Source organism: Apiospora marii, assembly GCF_038362585.1.
Source record: "Apiospora marii strain CBS 49790 chromosome Unknown utg000005l_segment0_segment0, whole genome shotgun sequence".
Lineage (NCBI taxonomy): Eukaryota > Fungi > Ascomycota > Sordariomycetes > Amphisphaeriales > Apiosporaceae > Apiospora > Apiospora marii.
In genome coordinates, this window is record NW_027117377.1 from 2,931,050 (window position 1) to 2,951,904 (window position 20,855).

General features: G+C 53.2%; 2 protein-coding genes across 2 annotated transcripts; one reads left to right on the plus strand and one right to left on the minus strand.

Moving 5' to 3' along the window:
• Positions 1–10,195: 10,195 nt before the first annotated feature.
• PG985_008829 (uncharacterized protein) lies at positions 10,196–13,971 on the plus strand (the record flags this gene model as incomplete). Its single annotated transcript, XM_066828597.1, has 2 exons — positions 10,196–10,443; positions 10,503–13,971. 2 exons carry the CDS (start codon positions 10,196–10,198, stop codon positions 13,969–13,971), a joined length of 3,717 nt encoding a protein of 1,238 aa, XP_066683509.1.
• A 1,283-nt stretch (positions 13,972–15,254) lies between these two features.
• Positions 15,255–20,738, minus strand: PG985_008830 (WD repeat domain-containing protein; the record flags this gene model as incomplete). The annotated part of the gene is made up of 1 exon (XM_066828598.1): positions 15,255–20,738. One exon carries the CDS (start codon positions 20,736–20,738, stop codon positions 15,255–15,257), a length of 5,484 nt encoding a protein of 1,827 aa, XP_066683510.1.
• Between the last annotated feature and the right edge of the window lie 117 nt (positions 20,739–20,855).

Consider the following 20,855-nt stretch of genomic DNA (forward strand, 5'->3'; position numbering starts at 1 on the left):
GATTTCCGCCTATCAACCCAGTCCATGGGGGCCCCATGGGGATGGTTACTTAGTTATTGGTTTCGGATCAGGAGGGAAAGAGTGGCTTCGGTTCGGTAGCAAATTACAAGGCGATGACGAGATCATGATTGTCCCGTCAGGAGATTGCGGCGGCACTAATTCAACGTTGTGCTTTCCCTGGCCAACGACCATCACAGGATTGAGTACGTTGTCCGTTCCTGTATTTTTTTTTCTTCCGGCCAGTGCTTTTGAGGCAGTTACCTTTGTGTCCTCTTGAGTTTTATCACCAAGGGGGTGCTCGGCAAGTTGGAAAGGTTATTTCGTTTCGGAGCATATGTAAGCAGCACTAGGATCATTTGTCCCGGGCTGTGCTTCCGTTTTGCGCGGTATCGCGAGTCAGATATATGCACCTCTGCCCAGTTCCTTCCTTTCGGGTCCATTTCGATCGATTGATCTGATCACCTTGAATGCAACGTTGTCCTCCATTGACAAACGGGTAATGGTGATGCCCGACTCCAGCCGCGGGCGCCATGATATCTCCGGGTCGTGACGAATCAGTTGGCGCGTCCTTGACGCACTCTCGGGGCACTCTCCGCGCTGCGGTTGCCAACGACCGCTAGTCAAGCCATAGCAAGTCGGCGATAATGGACCGTGTTCTGGATTTCACACAGATCAAATCCACACATATACCAATGACAGCACCTGTCTCGATGATCCCGCTTACTCCCGATCACAACAGGGGAATTAAACGAACACTACTGTAGTAATAGCAGGACTCCTTATTCTTGGAGAGTCGTGACCGGTTTCTTCTCGTAGAGGCTTGACACGCACTCACACACACAAAACGTCGTCCCTCGGATAACCACCGGCACGATGCCTTCGAAGCTGTTTCCCATATTTCGCGAACCTGGCCAACAAGCGACCTATTTGCCGTCCCAGTACTCCGTAGGCAGACGCCAAACCCTCGCGATGGTGAACGGGGGTGTGCTCGCACCTTGATGACACATTTACAGCCACAATCTTTGCTGAAAGTCTAATCAGCCTGGTGTGTCTCGTCTCGCCCGGAGCCTCCCTCCCTAATTGTTAGCCTCCATTTTGGCGGTCCAGTATATTTGTAGTTTCTTCCGCTCGGCAACCTTACCCCAGCCGCGATCCAGTAGAGCCAGGAACGTGACGGGCCCTACGGAGAGAAAGAGTTGCCTTTCTCAGCGACTGCCCCTCCACCCCTCCATCTCGCGCGAACGCAGCGGAGAGAGGAAAGTGGAAAAGTAGCGTCGTTTCTCTAACTAAGCGACATGAGACATCCAACATCGTGACAAAGGATTAAAAGCTTGGTACTACTGACACCCCCCGAACTCATAGTGTGGCTGCAAGACTAAGGGGGAGAAAGTGAAGGGTGAGACTGACCTCGACCTTTCACCCAGCCCCCATTCCGCCAATCAACGTCGGACGGGCGGAGGTGGTGGCGCGGACGACGGCGTCATCCACGGAAAAGTACATTGCTGGATGTGTGCTACCCTTGACAAGGGAAAAGGTTAAAGTAGTACATAAAGTGTGGCTGGCCTTTCGACTTCTTCGTCTTGGATGCCTGTTAGAGTGTGTCTGTGTGTAATTGTGTGTGAGTGGGCTTGGACTTGGGCTTGAGCTGGGGGGAAAAACAAGAATGAAACCTAGCAAATCATCATGGACAACACGGTGTGGCTCGTGTCATTGGGGTTGTTGGGAATCCCGGGAGGGACGGAGAATTATCACATGTCGAGGCGAGGCTTATGTTCCCAGCAAGAAAAAAACAAACAACCCTCGTTCTCCTAGTCAGTGTGGCAGCTTTCAATTCTTGAATTTCTTTGTTGAGACCCGGCGCGAAAGAGGCAGCTACAGTGCTTGCCTACAGAGCTGAAAAGATATGGTTTCACTTTTTAGTTGGGTGTGTGGCTTTTGCAAGTGCCCCGATGCTACGTTGAGCCTTCTTGGCCTGGACCATTCTTCCGTCCACCACTTCCGCTCGCCCTGGTCGCCCTGGGATATTGAACGAGACGAAAGATAAAACAAAATAGTAGAGACCTCCATGTGCAGAGAGGGGCCGGCGGCGGCGACAGGCCCAAAGAATGGGGGGTATGTACCTACATACTGTACCGTGCCGTACCCCATTGGAAGCCGGAGGGCGAGGATTTAATCGCTGACGGAAATGGAAAGTCTAGGCGACGGCCTGATAGTCGTGCCACAATCGATTTGATTTGACGCGGCAACAGCACGACCTCAGCACATTCAATCTTATCTTCATTGCCTTGCATGCGGCAAGCCGATTTGCATCAGGCTACCAGAGACACTAGATACCGACCGCCTGTAGCAGCAGCAGTGGCCGCATCTTATCTTCAACGGAGATGACTAGTAAGAGGGATGCGGGTCGAACACTACTAGATTTGCATCCCCGTCTGCCCAATGTAGGATGACGTGCATCTTGACTGTCTCGGGAGGCCTTCTTCATCCCTTGTTGGCATCAATCGCGCGAGCAGGCAAACCCGGTTAACCCGAGAAAAAACGAACTTGAACATACACACTTGGTGTTCTCTAACTACCTATCACTTTCCATACTACCTACCATTTCGTCGTCGTTCGCTCTCATGCTATGCTATTACTCGTCCTGATCTGCGACTAAAAGATTTACGTTGGCGTAGCACCAGGTAGCGCTGCTGACCATGCATACTACTATATATACAAATCACATTTCGGTCTCGGGTGTTGCTCTCTCGGCCGGTTTCCCACTCGATCTGCATGCACATCTGTACGTGGTACGTGCGCACATCCAGGTGGTTACATCATGCACGGAAAGCGGCGCCGTCTGCTTGAGGAGGGCTTTCAGGTTCTCCAATGAGCCTACGGCTCATCATTGGCAGAGAGAGAAAGAGAAAGAGAGCGATGGGCACACGGTCAATACGACGACGGCCTTAGCTTTGGGTGTCGGTGCTACTCCAATCGAGATAGACAGAGTGCGTCGGCGCCAAGCAATGTGATTGGACAGGTTCCCAGGTGGTGGTGGTTGATATTCTTCTCCCTTTCTCCAAAAAACGATGATGGCGTTGGCGACCCCCTTCTCCTCCCCCTCCCTCCCACTTCGGCCCACCGTTACCCTCTCCTTCGATATGCCTCAAGATGGGTGCAAATGCTTTCTCCGCATTGATCGACCTGATCAAAGACTTGCGTACATATGCAGAAGGCGGCTGCAGTCGTACAAATACGTAAGATATCACTAGAGGGCGCTAAACTAGTCCGGCGCCATTGCCATTGGCGGCAGAGGAGGGCAGGAGGGTGGGACTGTTCTAAGTATATCGATATCGATTTGGACGAGAGGGCGCATGGTGCAGCACCTGCGCCCATCCTCGATGATTACATAAGGTAAGTATGTAGACACCAAATCGGCATGGTTCCTATCGGTTGAAGTCCCTAGGCAGTTCCAATGTCTGTCTGCCGACATGTGGTTTGCTGCTGGAATATGGAGACGACCTACAGTACTCCTCTGGTCATCCCAGTGTGTCCTCCTGCTCCAAAGCGTCATCGTTGCTTGAGATTCTATGTCACATCCTTGTCTAAAACCCCTCAGGTTCAGCTGGCTTGCTTGTAGGCAGTATACAGCATCATCTCCAAATCCAAAGCCCGACGCTCGCCTAGAGAGCCAATATCAATTCTGGGCAACGGCGTACTCCCTCTTTCTGGCCAGCTCGGCAAGGGGGCTCGCAAGATATTGCCAGTGCACCCGGGCTAATGTTGATCTCTACAAATCGCTTACGTTCAGCCCAGTGACAGAGAAGCTAGAGCCCAGCGCGAGTGTTGTTGGCCCAATATCTGAATGGTAACGTAGTCGGCGTGGCTTGCTGAGACCGGCTGTCGAGGGTCCATTCGCGTCCTGCAACCATCTGGTCCAACTGGCTGGATGGGTATTGACGGCAACAGGCCAACCCAGCGAGGCGTGATAGAATGGACTAGTACACCCGAGTTGCCTGCCTGCCGGAGGGTTGGTTGTACGTATGTACATGCAAGGTTGACGGTGATCCGGGGGTGTTCTTTTTCGTTTGCATATAGGTATGTACAATTTTATATAATGTTGGCTGTTTCCATATCAAATGACCAATCACCTGCAGCGTATGAGAAAGAACCGTCGAACTGGGTGGTGAGCCCGTCGCCCCCCTAGTCAGCAAACATATGACTGAAAACTGACCTGTCATATTTGTGATGTCCAGAGAATCTCGAACACAGTAAACAGCCGCAGTCAACGGCACGGCCGGCCATATGCGTAGCGAACGACGCCAAGCCGTAGACACACATGCGTGTTACAAACACACACACACATATCGGGTTCACGTAGCTGCAAGCTCCCCAACTTCGATGGCGCTTGGGGCGGAAAATCCCAAATAGAACAAGCGGCTCGTGGATTGTACTGTAACACCGAAAACCGCCATTTCCCCGCGAGCTTTTATATTGGTGACGAGTATCGCGGGGAAAAAATTAAGGGCATCCCTCGCTTGGGGGTAGATCGGATCTTGGCAGGATTTCACGGATTTGCAGGGGGTCTTCTTTGCCCATGTCTGATGTAAGTCGTCCTCCTTCCATTTGTCGGAGCATCTTCCATCCACACTTCGGCCATTCGTCAGCTGCCATGCGCGAAGATGTGGCAGTCACCAACTCCCACGACGTTATAGAAAAGCCAGACAGGCCCGATATGCTGCATGAGATCATTGGGGAAAGAGGAGGAGGAAGAGAAGGAAGTCCTAGGACTGAAGTCATCTCGCGGAGTAAGATCTAAGCAGCAATTGGGTGTGATGGGACTAGCGCTGGATGAGGTATGTACGCACCAAGCAAGACCACTTGGTGTCGTTGATCCCCAGAGACTTGGATGGACTTGGTTTAGAGCGATATGCACCCGGATTAGCATCGGGTATAGCGTCCTGGCTGGTCTAGCGGTACCTCTCTCATCCCTGCGCCATGCGCCTACGCCCCCCTCCGCAACTGTTCCTGAATTCACCCAGGAAGACACGCAGCGCCTGTCAGCATGTGCTCGACCCCAGACTTTCCATTACTCTCCGAAATGTTTGTGATGAGAAAGTGGGCAAGTTTGTGCTTTAGGTAGGTGATTTGTTCCGAAATGGTGGCTGACCCAATGAACGGATGCAACATCTATCGGCATGGGCATTGGCCTAGTCCAAGATGCGTCGGGCTCTGTTCATTGGCTGGGAGCTGAGGGGGACGCGACAAGTTCCCTCTTTGGGTAACCGGGGTCTGGGCTGGCCTCACAAAGTGACGATGCGCTCATGTCGAGGGGACCAAAAGAAAAAAAGTCTTAGCGGCTGGCGGACTTCACGACTATGCGGCCACACCCGGATCGGACCCATGGCAAGCGGTGCCTCGTCTGCTTTTGGTATACCGGAGTACCCTCCCCTCGAGGGTCTAGACCGCGGTCCACCGCCCAGTTGGCTCGATCGCAAGCCTATTCTTGATGCAATCGTGAGTTTTGACAAGAGTGATGGGCAGGGACGGAGGAGAAGGAGAAAAAGGAGACCCGGCGGCGCCCACCCCACGGTCTCCTCTATTGGCTGCGGGCAGAGAAGCGTGGCCCTCTCAAGAACCAGACATTGATCATGGACCGACCCAATCAACCCCTAATTGCAAACTCCCTCGATGCAGTCGGGACGTAGTATCCATCAATGAACTTGAAGGTGAGGTGGGCAATGATACCCAACCGGCACACTCCATCAAACCAAACTACAGTAGGTACCGGCGCACTTACACGTCAAGTCAATGGAAATCTCACAGAATGCCATCCATGATTCTTGCTACACACATACGCCCTGATACCATAGCGCCTATGTGTGTTACTTACATCCATATGCAGTACATTGGGACGACGGCCATTTGCTGCCGCGGTTTGATGTGATTGCGGCCAATGTTCGTCAATCAACTTCTTCAACCCCAGAATGCTGCACCCCACTACTAACAAACCCGACATCAGGCGGGGAGTTTCCTTTTTCTCTTTAATTTTCTTTTCCGGGCGTACATTCAGACCAAATCCCGTAGCTGACGGGCTACATGTTGACTAATTAGTTGTTTAAACCGCAAGTAGACAAGACCCGTGTGTCATGGAGTGCATGTAGTCCTTCCTTCACCCTGGACACAAATTATTTACTATCGCCAGGCGGCTTTTGGTCAATGAATCGACCAGTACGTCCCCGTCCTAGCCCAACCTGCCAAGCTTGTCGCATCCCGAACCATCAGCCCAAGGCTCTTGTGTCGATCAGCAGGTTGACCCCAATGGTGTAGTGTAGTAATAATGTCAAGGGTGTATGATACAAGCGTGTGCTTGGCCGATCGTGAACAGAGCATCATCGAGTCATAGCTCTCTGGTACGAGATCTGCCGTACGCAGGCATGGATTAGCGAGTGAGCAGTTGGATGTGTATGCAGTCTATCTTCCGTCGTTGTGATTCGTTGTTCCTCACGACCCGGGTAATATCTCGATCTGATAACCAAATTGGCGCGATTTGATTATCCTCAAGCAAGAGTTGAAAGGCATCAACGTCGCTGGGCTGGATCACGGGAGGCGACGAGTCAGCTAAGAAACCAACTACTGTTCCGTACGTACCTACACTTTGGAGCGCAGGAACAGAGTGGCAGGGTTGGAACTCTGCAGTAGCACCGCCGACAACCCCTCCAATGAAGTGCCACAGGTTGCTAGCAGCTTTGAGCCGCTTCCATTCCTACTTGCTACCACCGCCGGTCTGCCGACTTACACAAGAAAAGAAAAGCCTAGGAAGACCTTGACTACATAAATGCAACTGCAACTGTAGCCGAGTTCTGCAACAGTCGTATTGTCGCCATGCCGTACAACCGACCACATCTAACCAACATGGTCTTCGCCTTGAAGACGGCATGGAGATTCCTTATCGTCGCCGCACGCAGACAGAGGCGGCATTGCTACCTGTGCATATGTACATAGCCAAGGCTGTATGTATCTTACGACGGATGTTCATAGGCAGGTAGTAATATAGGCATAGACTTCTGGTACCTGGCGTTTTCTGCAAAGGTCATTGCATTTAATTGGGTGATTGATCAATGGGAAGCGGCCGGACCACGGCGCCGACATCGCGAGCTGCATATCACTACAAAAGCTGCATATGCTGCCAAAAAAAAATTAAAAAGTTCTTTTCTTTTCTTACATGCTTAGCCTGCAGAAACTGCAATGCATAACTCAGGAGAGGAGGGAGGCCAGCCCGTGCCGCCGGTTGTTGGCGGTGATGATTGATTGCTAGCCATTGCTCGATCGCAAGTTTCCGGGTGCCAAGCCATGCATGACCCGGAGTGGCATACTCTATACGACTACATGCCTCCATAACTTGCCTAGCAAAGGATACCTAGATACGTAGAAACAGAAATGCATCGGGACCCATTTGAGCCAGCGAGCCAGCCGGGCAGGTCCAATCAATTAATTCGAACGCATACATACATCATCCTCTCAGTCAGGAGTCAGGAGTCAGGTAGATACGTAAGTATGTAGATAGCCACAGCTAAGACAGAGTGCCCCGCCTGCCGCCAATTAGCTTCCATGTTCCTGGGCAATCCTGAGGCCTGACCGTCCTATAGCCCTTGGCCCCCCTTGCCAATCTGCCCCCCAATCCCCTGCCAAACGTACAAAACATGGCACGTTATCGAAACCTCAGGACAGTTCCTCTTCTTCCGCCAAGGACCCAGACTTGCGCGGTCTGGGTTCACTGATTTGCGTCCGGAAGACGTCACTCCTGGTTAGGTGGAAAAAACCGAGCGCAGATCGAATGCCATCGAATAGGTATGAGATATGAGGTGGTACTAATATGAACCGACAGCAACAGCATTGTCATACCTGCCAGCCTGCTTTTCCAGACCCCAGCGCGTTCCCTCGAATGTTCTAGTGCAGCGGCTCAGCACAAACTCGAGGCCCACAATGTCGTGAGCCGCACGAATGTTGGGTCTATCGGAGCCTCAGCTTTAACTACACACGTGCACGACTATAGTAAGTATAGAGATAAGGATAATTGTTATCTCCTCGATGGCGAAAGCCCTGCTTTTGGCTATTAGTACAATACATCCTCTTATGCTCGATGTTATCTCGATCGCGTACGACTTCCCCCATTATCGTTATGTTTCTCGCTTCCTGACATCGATCTGGCGATCGTGCCCAGCGCGGATTCGCGGATTCCGGTATTGGGCCAAGGTGGGAATCACTAATTGCATTTATAATAGAGTTTTAACCGCCTGGACAGCCGCCTGAACAAGTCTCCATATCAGAAGTTTATATGAACCGCTGGTAGCCAATCCAGCAAGCTCAAGCTGCCAGATTATCTGATTAGTATATCGTCCTGTCCGATCCTAGCCTAAAGGACAGCTCAGGTAGCCATGCTGCAATCCGTTGAGCAGTTCCAGTGTTCGCTCCATCCAGCGACCACAAATTCAAGATGGAAGAGGAGGATCCAGCTTCTGGATCCAGGGCTTGGCATGCTGGGTCGCCCAGACAAAACTCCACCAAAGGATGCCCACCCACCACGCCAGGTCTCCATCCACCATCGCCCAAATTCAATAATGTACTGTATATAGCTACCGGCTATTCGATTCGACGGAAGGGGGAAAACAAGATTTGTTTCGATAGGAGAAGTTCCAACACGCGCCTGCATCGCGAGTCACTGTATGTCCGCTTCTCCATGTCGGACATGCATGTGCATAAGCATCACATACCACCCGGCGGGCTCTTACGCCCCTTGCCTACCTGCTCTGGGTACAGTATCTGGTATGTATGCCGTACATATCGAGGGTTTGGAGCATTGTATCCACGGGGACGGGACGGGAGTTTGGGTGCTACTGTGTATACTGTACAATATATCAATGTTTTTGTTGATCGTTCCATAATTCCATACAAAGCCCACCGAGCAACATACAACGGACGATACCTACATATTGCTGCAACCCCTTCATCTTGTGGTGGCCTAACCTAGGGGAATCTATGGTCCTATCGTAGTAGGTACACACTTTGGGTCGCGATATACATACCCAACTCTCCATACCCTTTCAAGTACTACTAGATTGACAGTATTTTATATTGTCCAAATATCAGAAAGTAGCGAGTGATTGGTCTGGTAGCGTCTGCACCTGCATCTGCACCCGGCTTCTTTTCTTGAGATGCAACCTATCTCGAGTACATACCTAACATATTTGGTGGATGAGATCATGTTTAGGAAGATACGGGCGGGAAAGGTGTAGGTAGTAGGTAGGTAGGGCTCACTAAGTATTGAGGGAGAGGTACCTGCGAGCACGGGACTGAGGATGTATGTACTTTCTCTCGACTTTGGGCTAGGGGGCCTTCGTCTGGCCGCCAGAAGTAGTGTCGAAGTCCTCCAGTAGTGCACCCACCACTGTTTTTTAGTGGAAGTACCTACGTACACGCTTGTTGGTGGGCTGGCCTACCTAGAGGTCTCCAGCATCCAGCAGCAGATGGTGGAACCTCCCCCCTCCCCCCCCCCCAGCAGAGGGACCGCAGAGGGACCACACCCAAGACGACCCAGGACCCATGCATTGATCAGTTCCCTGCCCTCTCCTCCTAATACCGCCTGTCCAGTCCTGCTCCAGCCCACCCGCTCGCTCACTCTTAACACTCTCCTCCCACTTGCCCGCCCATTTTCGACCGTCCGTATTCGCTGCCAACAAGATTCGGTCGTCTGTTCACAAACTCCCACCCCAAGTTCTGATTCAGTCGATAGTAACCATTTTTTTAAACTTCGGTCTTTTCCCCTTCTTCTACTACCTTTCAATCCGGCGCTGTAACTTTGGCTTCTTCCACTTCTTTTTGACACTCTACCTTACCAGGCTTCGACGCTTTTTTTTCTCAAAACCCGACTTATTAATCCGCCCTGACAGCCAATAATGACGTCCTGAGGAGGAGGGGGAATCGCCAATCTTCGAATATTTCGCCCGCCTCCCATTGAAACAACAAACTGTTTCTCCCACGCAGCCACCACCGGGCGAATTCCAAAACAACAACAAAACAACAATTTTCTATCTATGCGAAATAGGAATCTTACCATGGTTCAATGACCCTTCAGCATGACGGCTGCACCAAAACGATCCACAACTCGAGACAGAAAGATTCGACGACGACGCCGCCGAATACCTACCGAACCACAATGGAGCCGCAATCATCATCCCGACCGGGGCAGCAGCCCCTCCAGAGCCTAAAGACTGAGTTCTCTTCGCAGTCTCATGTCCCCTCCCGGACCGCAAGCAGTACTCCGGTATCTTCGCCGGGGCTCTTCAGTCCCAGCAACCCGCGCCCCGCCCTCAACTTCGCAACCCATCCCGCGTCGGATGCCTCCACCCCAGTTGCGATGCACAGCCCCTATTTACATCCCCTACAGAACCATCGAGTCCGAGAGTGAGTATTATGTGGTTCCCCTCTGGTTAGTATGGACGGAGTGGCTGAGAGTCATCTAGGACGCACAAGGCATTGGTGGATCTCGACTCGATGACCGGCCGCAAGATCATCAACCAGTACGAAGTTATCGAGGAAATCGGCCGTGGAGTCCACGGCAAAGTCAAGCTCGCACGAAACCTCGAGAATGGCGAGAATGTCGCCATCAAGATCGTGGCCCGCTTCTCCAAGAAGCGACGCCTCGGCAAAGTCATGGCGCTGTCGCCCCAGGACAAGACGAAGAAAGAGATTGCCATCCTCAAAAAGATCCGCCATCCCAACGTTGTCGCGCTTCTCGAGATCATCGACGACCCCGAACTCAAGAAAATCTACATGGTTCTTGAGCATGTCGAGCTAGGTGAGGTGGTCTGGCGTAAGAAGGGCATACCCGCGATATGCAACTGGGAAAGGAGACGTATCGAGAAAGAAATGAGCGGTGAGATGAGCACTGAAGAGGAGGAAGCCTACGTTCAAATTCTTGAACGCAAGCATGCCTTGACCGAGCTCAAGCGGGCGAGAATGCAACAGAAGCAACAGCAGAGGGGACCCGAGGATTTCTGGAGCATCGAGTACGGCGCGGCCAGCGAAGGCGATCCGTCATCCCTGCCACGCGTACTATCTAGAGATGCCGTACAAGGTTCATCCTATGGCGGAGAATGGAATTTCTTCTCTGGCTCGAACTACGGATCGAGATCAACGTCCCGCGCTGTTACGCCCATTCCATCCGAGGCCGATCTATCATCCGTCGGCGCCGACTACTCGAGTGACGTAGAGACACCTGGGCCCCTGCACTCACGACCAGGCTCAGTGACTGCTCTCGAGGGTACCATGTACGGCCCCTATGCTGCTGAGGAAGCCATGAACCGTGGTCGATCTCCCAGTATGGCCGATTCGATAATCTCCCACATGTCCTCTATCGACTTCAACACCCAACCGCATGATCCCTTTGCAGATGACTATTCATACGTGCCTTGCTTTACGATCGAATCTGCACGGGCTACATTTCGGGATACAGTCCTAGGCCTGGAATATTTGCACTATGAGGGAATCGTGCATCGTGATATCAAGCCCGCAAACCTCCTTTGGACCAAGGACCATCGCGTGAAGATCTCCGACTTTGGTGTCTCCTACTTCGGTCGACCTATTCGAGATGGGGAAATGGATGAATTTGTGTCGGAGTCCGAAGCACGCGATTTCGACGACGACCTCGAACTTGCCAAGACGGTTGGCACGCCGGCATTCTTTGCACCCGAATTGTGCTATACCGACGTCGAGTGTGAGCAGCCGAAAATATCGGAGCAGATTGACGTGTGGTCCTTGGGGGTTACTCTATACTGTCTGATCTTTGCTCGCATACCGTTCATGGCCGAGGACGAGTTTCAAATGTTCAGGAAGATAGCAACAGATGATGTCTATATTCCGCGACGACGCCTCAAGCCCGTTGATCCCTTGACATCTCCCGCGACGACGTCACTCTATCACCGTGTTAACAACGATCCATACCGGGATGACTGCGAATTTGCGTACGAAGAGATCGACGACCTTCTTCACGATCTTCTGTCTCGCATGCTCATCAAGAACCCTGAGAAGCGCATCCGGTTGCGGGAAGTGAAGCGTCATCCCTGGGTCGTGCAAGGCATCGATAATCTCCTTGGTTGGCTCGACGACACAGATCCTTCACGACGGACTGCTGGCCGTAAGATCCAGGTGGACGAGCGCGAAGTCTCTCGGGCCGTCGTGCCTCTCACTTTCCTGGAGCGCGCCCGTTCGGCCGTGAAGAAAGCCGTGGGCAAAGTCATTCCCTCTCATCGCCCGGATGCCACAGTAACTAGGAGAAGAGCGGCTAGTAGTGCCGCCAGCTCCGCCGGCGACAGTCCACCGAACGCCACCGCCGCAACTTCACCCTACATTCGAGACAGCCGCCGTAAGAGTCTCCGTGGCGATGACTATTTTGTGAGTGCGAAAGATACAGTGGGACATCATGAGCATCCTCTCTCCCAAAGTGTAACGGCTAGCCCACAAGCATCCCCTCTTGACGACGATGAGGACCGCAATGCTTTGAAGCACAGTCAAGTACACTCGAGTTCGGTAGGCGGAGATCTTAAAGGCCAATCAACCGGATCCCACAGCAATTTTAACGCAAGCCCAGATGCCGCAAATCGGTCGCCCTCGAGGAAGACGACTTCGCCCGGGAAGGCTTTTTCACCGTCACACATACGCGCACGCTCCGTAAACAGCAACTTTCTTGTCCTGACAGCTGCGGGTCGTGAATCGCAAACGACACCAGCAAGCCCTGCACCCATAGCCTCATCCTGCGACGACCCCATTGCGGCTCTACGAAAATCCCGTGACATGGAGTCTCTCGAAGACTCCTCACGGTCACGCTCAGTCGATCGTGGCCTATTTGCAAGGGAGGACAAGCGAGCAGAAGCGAAAGTGTCTTTAAGTACTGCCATGGCACCAGGCAGTGTGGAACTGCCGAAACGCCCTACACCCCTTCGCATGTCCGACGCCGGTAGCAACAATGGGGACGCTCTCACGGTATCACCCAAGTTTTATTCGCCGAAAGCCATCCGGACCTATCACCATGCTGCATCCGGATCCGACTCTAACCTTTATGCAAGACCATCGTTTGTGGCCGCCTGCTTGGACGAGCGGCCACTGACGGCTCAAATGGTCCTGCAAATGGATGCAAAGACGCCGCCCCAGCGCGTCTACAAAGCCTCCACCCCAGAATCGTTTGCCCGAGCACAGGAGCAGATGCAACGCCGCCAGCATCGGGAACATGAAGAGCAAGCAAGACGGCAGCAACTCCAGGCTTCGCAACAGGACGTAGACCCGGCTTGGGTTCCATGTCCTCCATCGTGCCCTCCATCCCCTGATGATGAGTGTCCGATGGAAAAGCCGCTGCCCCCGTCCAGATCTGACACTGTAGGGACGGCAGTCACATCGAGCTCAGCATCGTATGGCAACATTAACACTCCGTTAACTAGCCCCAGCGTGGCAACGAGTCCGGTGCGCAAAAATGACTCGCCGATTTACCGATCCGACCCATCGCTTCCTGCTCTTCTCAGTGGCGCCAGTTCTGTGTCGGCGGACGCCGAGGGTGATTTCTTGCTCCGCCCGGGCTCTGTCAACCGCCCTTCGCTCATTGACACGACAGACTCGCTCACGCCACCAGCGCTGGCGAAAGAACCCATGTCTGGCTTCCCTCTTGAGACTCTCGAGGACGAGCATGCATTCCACCTGCGAGCGGCCAGCTCAAGGCATGCTATGAGGTCATCCTCGGTATTCTCCTCGCAAGGAGTCGACGACGAGGACAGCGACAGCGATGAGGGTTTGGTCATGATCAGACCCCGCAGAAGGGGGGTGAGCCAAGACCCGACCAGCCAACCTCCGTCCAGATCCAATACGTACATCAAGCGGAGAGACACACAAACTAGTGTGGGCAGCACGGAGACCGCCAAGAAGGTTAACATGCAAGCCGAATAAATTAGCCTCAGCTACGACGTCGCTTCACAGCTTTTTTCTTTCCTCTTTCCGTTTCGGCGCATCCTGCCGTAGAAATTGCTGCACGGGCTTGCATCTCGACTGGTTGCGCAAGATTCTGATTTTCCTATGCCCAATGGCTTGCTTCATCTCGCAGAAGAGAGAAATTCATACAACAGAACTGGAGTTTTATTTTATACGTCGAGGGATTGATAGGTTTAGCACGCATCTGATCATGGTCAGACTGAATGATGGGATGAGATACGCGGTTACGTGGGCAAGCAAACAGTTGAGGTGTTATGTGGTGTGTTTGTTGTTGTTGGTCTTGTTTCCAAGGGCGTCGTCGTAGCGGGCAGTGGCAACACGGGCCTGTCTACCAGTACAACATCTCCACCTCCTCCCTCTTATGGCATCAAGGCGGCAGCTTCCTTTGTCCTTGCTGCTGCCTTCACAGCTTCGAGCACATAAAAATGAAACATGGGCACGGGGCGGAACACTTGGTGGCATTCTGTTAGCATTGCGGACGCACCGCTGATAGATAGAATAGTTTGGCATATCACGGAGTTTACTCGTGCATTAATTAGTATAGCGAACAAACTTTTCTCCTGTATAGAGAACTGAACTACAATACTCTTTCACTGCTTATTGTGCTTCGCTACGTGACATAGAAGGTGGCCGAAACATGTATCAATGGGCAGACACGATAGGATGCGATTATTCTATGTGTTTGGAGTCGTCTCTTCTCATTATTAATAACGTCATCATGCCATCCCAATTGCATGTTATCTAGCCCTATAAAAACAGACAGAACATTAAGTAGCCAATACAAAGCCCCAAGCTCGACCAAAGAACGCCCCAAGGAGTGTGTATTACAAGAACTCCCTTTGCTTGAACCCCCTCCTTTTTGGTAATGGAACCATTCGAACCGATCCGGGTCCGCAATGCCATACGCCAGAAGAAAGAAAAAAATGACAAAAGTATATCGCAGACGCCATTTCCCCCTAAGTCCCTAATAACTAGTACTCATACAAACGTAGAAGTATACACTTTTTGTCGTGGTTGTTCGCCCACTAAACAAAAATCAACACGCAAACTCCTTTGTTACCCAGTGGTTTTGTTTCATTCCCTCCTCCCCCCCTCATGGCTTCTTCAACCGGTGGAAAGGGTGGTATCTCTCAAATTGCATAACGTCATGAGATGGTAAGGGGTGTAGGCGTTCAGCCGCACACACACCAGACAATCCCTTTTTGGGTTGGTTGGTTCAATTTCTTCTTCCGACAATTTCATCAAACAGTCGCCTTCTGGGGCTCGGCAATGGCCCCGCACGCCGCCAGGGCAGTCCAGACGTCGTCCCTCTTGGTGACCTCGTCCCGCTGCAGGGCCAGGCCGTCGAGCATCTTGAGGCGCGGGCACGACTGCGTCATGGTCAGCTCGTGGAGGCGGCGGCGCTTCTTGGTGCCCATGTCCAAGCGGGCCGCGTAGGTGGCGTCGCGCTCGCGGCTGGCGTCGGGCAGGGTGAAGGGGTCGGGCAACAGCGGCTCGGCGCTGTGCTGCTCGTTGTTCTCCGTCGACACGAGCGACGAGCGGCTGTGGTGGGGCGGGTAGAAGCCCAGCGTGGCCGCGTTGTCGCGCAGGTCCAGCTTGCTGAGGTGGGGGAACTCGGCCAGAATGCCGGCGGCGGCCTTGTTGACGTCGGCCAGGCGATTGCCCGCCACGAGCAGCTTCTTGAGGCGGGGGATGTAGCGCAGGGCGGCGAGGTCTCCGAGCGCGTTGAAGTTGAGGTTCAGCGTGCGGAGGTTGGGCATCAGCTGGCCCAGGTTCGGGGACAGCGACTCAAGGCCGCAGTTGGCCAGCTCAAGCAGCTGCAGGTTAAGAAAGTCGACCCGAGGGTCGAAAGTCGTGAGCAGGTTGCCCGACAAGAAAAGCTTGCGGACCTCGTATATCTGGGTCAGGAAGGCCATGTCGAGGGCCGATTCCCCCTTTTGCTCACGCAGAGACAAGCTGTCTAGGCGTCGGGCACGGGTGAATCCCGACAGTTTCGTGAGACGATTGCGGTCGGCATGGACCATACGGATGCCAGGGAAACCCGCCATATCGAGTGACTCCATTAGGTTGTCCGAAAGTTTCAGGTACTTCAGACCAGTCGTGACCTGGCCCTCGGTTGCAGCAAAAGACTCGAGGCGGTTGTTGTCAAGGTTCAATGTCGATAGGGAAGGCAGCTGGTCCAAGTTTCTAACTGAACGGATTTGGTTGCCTTGCAAGTCGAGTTCGGTTAGGCGGTCCATCCTGGCACCGTCCATGTTAACATCCTCAATCAAGTTGCCGCGGACCCGGAGAACCTGTAAACTATCGTGGAACTTGATACCCTCCAGGCTAGTGATGTGGTTGTTGTCCGCACGAAGGTTGCGCAGATGCACCAGATCCCTGAAGGCGTACAGGCTGTCAATCTCGTTGTTGGAAATGTCAATGTATTGCAAGTTCATCAAGTGACCCCAAGCCGTGAGCCCCGAAAGACAGTTGTTGGCCATCTTCAGATTGCGCACGCTCTGGGGCACCCCGTCAAGGTAAGAGATCGAGTTATCCGAGGCGTCGAGAGATACGACTTGACCACAGAAGTCGTCCAGCTTGTGAAGACTTTGCAACTGCTTGCTGCTAACGTCCAGTTCTCGCATGGAATCCCAGTCGGGTTCGAATGGCTCCACCTCGGTGATTTTCTCGACCAGCGTTCGAATGGCCTGCGATAAGACCTTCTTCGACTTGTTGCCGGTGACAAGGTAGTCCTCGCCTACCACGTAGCTGACCTCCAGACCGAGGGATTGGTCCCCGTGGTTCATGGTAAACTCGGACAATGCGCTAAGAGACAGGTTGCCAACATGCTGAGCGATCACTGGCGTGGCAGACTGCCCAGGATAACGTATCGCAGGAGGACCGGGCGTGATGATCAAGCTGATACTGCGGTTCTTGTCGTCGTCATCTTCGGGGATGACCAAACTGGATTCGCCGAGGATGCTGAGTTGTTTTTGCTCCGATGCATCATGCTCCGTAAGAAGAGTCTCTTCGTCTTGTTCGTCAATGCGAGAAATCGGGCGGGGGAAAAAGGGCTGCGCCTTCACCGAGATATTTCTCGCGTTTCGGGACCGACTTCTGGATCTTGATGAAGTAGATCGCGTAGTCACTGTAGGTCCAGGATTGGGATGGCGACCGCGCCTCATGGAATCTGCAGCAACACTTCCGATAGATCTATCCACGGTGCTGAAGCTATCTTCCGTGCTGCTACCATCAGTTCCGTGCTGCGGCAGATGATCCTGGATGATGGATGCAATCGGGGAGGAAAACGTAATCGTGAGATTCTTCCGTCGAGCAGGGGAATTGGCGATTCTATCCTCGAGGAGTGTTATTTCGTGCTCAACATCTTCCGTGTCGACAACTTCTTCCGTCACAACCGTCTTCATTTTGGACAAGGTTTCCGTCTTATGGCCAATCATATTCTCCACTTCCAAGCTTCCCCGGGTCTTGGTTGACGTCTTTCCGCATGACGGAGGGGGAACGAAGTCTTCCCTAACGAATTCGTTCAAGTCCTCAAGCGGTGCCGTCTTGAGCTTCAAGTTGAGCTTCTCTCTCGTCTCGTCCACCGAGAGGTCAGGGATGCTAGCAAAGGGGTCGTCCTCGCTGTCCTCCGATGGGTTAAAGTTGAGCACACGCTCCTGAGGTCGACGTGTCTTCACCTTCGTCCAGACATTCTTCTCTTTATCCAAAACCATATTGCCAACCTGATCACCAATCAGCTGGCTCACCACGTCCGGTGCGATCAGCCTTCTCGAATCCGAGCCTCTAGAAGACCCGGTTCGCGCAGAACGACCCGAAGAGTTGAAAGAGGAGCGGCTGTCATGTGAAGGGTAGTCACTGCTCGTACCGTTCGTAGGAGCCTCGGGGTTGCGCGAGAACCTGACGTTAGGCGGCATATCGCTAATGATGTTCTCGTGACCGAGACTGCTTTGGCGCGATTCATTGGAGCGGAGGCTGCGCTGGATCTCCTCCTTGATCCGCTTGTCTTGTTCAAGGGCTTCCTTTGCAAGCCCTATAGACCGCAACGAGTAAGTGGCGAGATCTCCCATGTCGCTTCTTTCTTCGTATTGACGGAGCTTGTCCATCAGCTCGGGATCATCCTGCCGGATGGCTATGCGAGAGACTTCGGGGCGACCCTCTCGGCTTGGCGGCCTGGAGAATGGCTCTTTGGTCGAGTCTTCAAACGACGACTCGTCGGTACCCGTAAGCATCGACTCCCGTTGCTGTGCACTTTCGGACTCGGATTCCTCCACACTCGCGAGTCCAGTATGCGGTCGCGCTCTGCTACGGATCATGGCCATGATCTTCTCAGCCTCGTTCAAGAAATCCTGAGTTTTCATGGAGGTCTTTCGGGAGCCATCGGCAGCCGAGTCGGAGTCTTGGATGGAAATATCAGACTCGTCCATCGGGCCAGCGACCGTCCCGTACGGTATATCCGCCAGGGGTTCTCTATCGCGCTGTATCGAAGACCTTTGACTGGGTGTGGGGGTGCGAGGCCGCTCGGCTTGCTGCGCCATTAGGAGCGCAGGGTTGATTGGACGCAAACCATCCGACCAAGAGCCATGTTGCCTATCTGCTATGGCACGCTGCATGGTATTGTGAGAAGCCTGCACCGGTACTACGGCGTCATTGTGCTCGTTCAAGCCGTAGGCAACATCAGACTTGTGCAATGTTCGTCGTCTCTTTGGAGTGGGATCTTTCGAAGGCGAGGTTCGCGGCCGCTTGCTTTCCGAGCCGTCCCGTTTTGGGGTCATCAAATTGTTCGCGCCCTGGGCCTGCATCGGCATATCCGTCCGGAGAGCCAGCTTCCCATACTTGGAGCTTTCTGTCGTGGTACTGGATTTGTTTCGCCGGCGGCCCACCATCAAGGAGTCGGCTTCCGATACAGTGGAGTGTTGGCTCAGGTCAAATTTTATTGGGCGGCTCGGAGGGAGTGGGCTGCTCTCGGGGGCGACGTTCTCCTTGTCAGTCAGCGTCGAATATTCCGGGGAAACCAAAGAGAGCTCTTCCGCAAAGGAATAGCCGTCAAGGGCGCCTGAGCCGAACCGATTGAGCCTCTCATAAGTCTCTAGCCATGGCTTTCTTTCAGCTGTTTGCGGCCTCCGGGGACTGGAAGTAGGCGCAAATCCTCTATTGAGCCCGGACTTGGAAGGGGATGCACCAGGCGATGCAATCACTGATTCTTCCATCGAACGGGATGGGCTCTCGGTCATGGGATCCTCGAACTGGCTGATTCGCCGTAGAAGAGTTTGATTTGTGAAGGTATCATACGGGCCGAAGAGTTTCAAGGGACTGCCGCTAGTGGGTTGACGTGGAGCCTGCTTTTCCGGACTTGGCTTCGGAGGCGGCATCTCGGTGCTTTTGGACGAAAAAGATTGTTGCTTCTCTTCAGCTGACGAGAACCGATCTGTACGCACAGTCGGAAACTGTTTTGGGGTGCTTGCCTGCAGAGAGGACTCTGGAAGCATTTCAGATGTATCTGTATGGACCGGCGGGCTCAATGGTCGGTTCTTGAATGAGCCCTCGACCGAGCGTCCCCCTCGCCGAGTATTGAGATAACCGCCCTTCTTCGCGTACTCCCTAGAGCTGTCTGCACTCCGAGCAGCATTAGATCCTTTATCGGATTGTTGGTCCATCTGACTGCTCGGGTCCGAGTCGAGAATCATTTGGTTTCGGCGCAGCTTCTGGAGACGTTTCTTGAGCTGGTTGGAAGATAGCTCCATCGGCGCAAAGCTAACTCGACCGTCCTCGTTTTTCCGAGGCGAGAGTAATATAGGGCTGAAACTCTCGTTGCGGCCGTCACTCTTGCCTCCAGCGCTCTTCGCGCTCACTTTGCGCGACGCGTCTAGGTTGCTTACAGGGCTCGGCGGTGTGGTTGAAATGTCACCGGAATTTGGGTTTTGATTTTGGGCGTTATCTTCCGTCTTGGATTTGTCCGCGCGACCGGCTGCTTTGTTGAAGTTGTCGATATTCATTGCGAACGTGATGCCCTTCTTTTTCAGCTCAGCCTGAGGTTCCGCGCTATCGTCCTGCAAATCTTGTAGAGAATCTTCCACCGAACGTTGTTCTTGTTGCTGGCGGCGTCGTATGTAAGGCGGCGGGCTTGAAGGGAGGGTTGTGTCGTTTATTGTATAACCCTCGCCCTGTTCCTCGGACCTGTCCCCATCTGGTTGGTCATCGGAAGGTGGGCGAAAGATGTTTTCCAACCCGTTAGCGGCGGAGCTGAACAAGTCCTTGGTTTCGCCATAGGACATTTCGCCATGCAACAACCGTCTCCTCCACTCGGGTATCGAGTCCGTGTCTTTGGTGGGAGACGCGCTTTGCGCCTTGTGTACCGTGTTGTTGTTGCTGTTGTGCACTACTGAAGCAGCAGTGGATTCAGAAGCAGAGCGGCTCAATTGGCGGCCTCGCTGACTGCTGGTCTTTGAGATCTGTGCTAGGCCGGCGAGCCCCCGTTGTGACGATCGGATGTTTACGTCGTTCTGGCTTCTTTCGGCGAGGACATTTAAACTACTATCATAGGTTGTGGGCTGCGACTTTCTAGAGAGGATGCTGAGGTGCGGTAACCGGTTTGTAGGGTCCCGCGTGCTGGCTTGCCTCGAGTTGGGCTGTGAGGGAAAAGGCGATAGTTGAGCTTGCGAATTGTCGGACCTGGGTTCGGAGACCCAGTCCTCTGATAAGGAATCGAGCCAAGCGTGAGACATTGCGAATAACCCAAACTCAGAAAAGAGAAATACAGATTGCGCCTTAGGCGTTCAGCATGTCCCCATACAGAGCAAGTAATCAGGATGAATTAATGTTGTAGTAGAGTGTTTGCGACC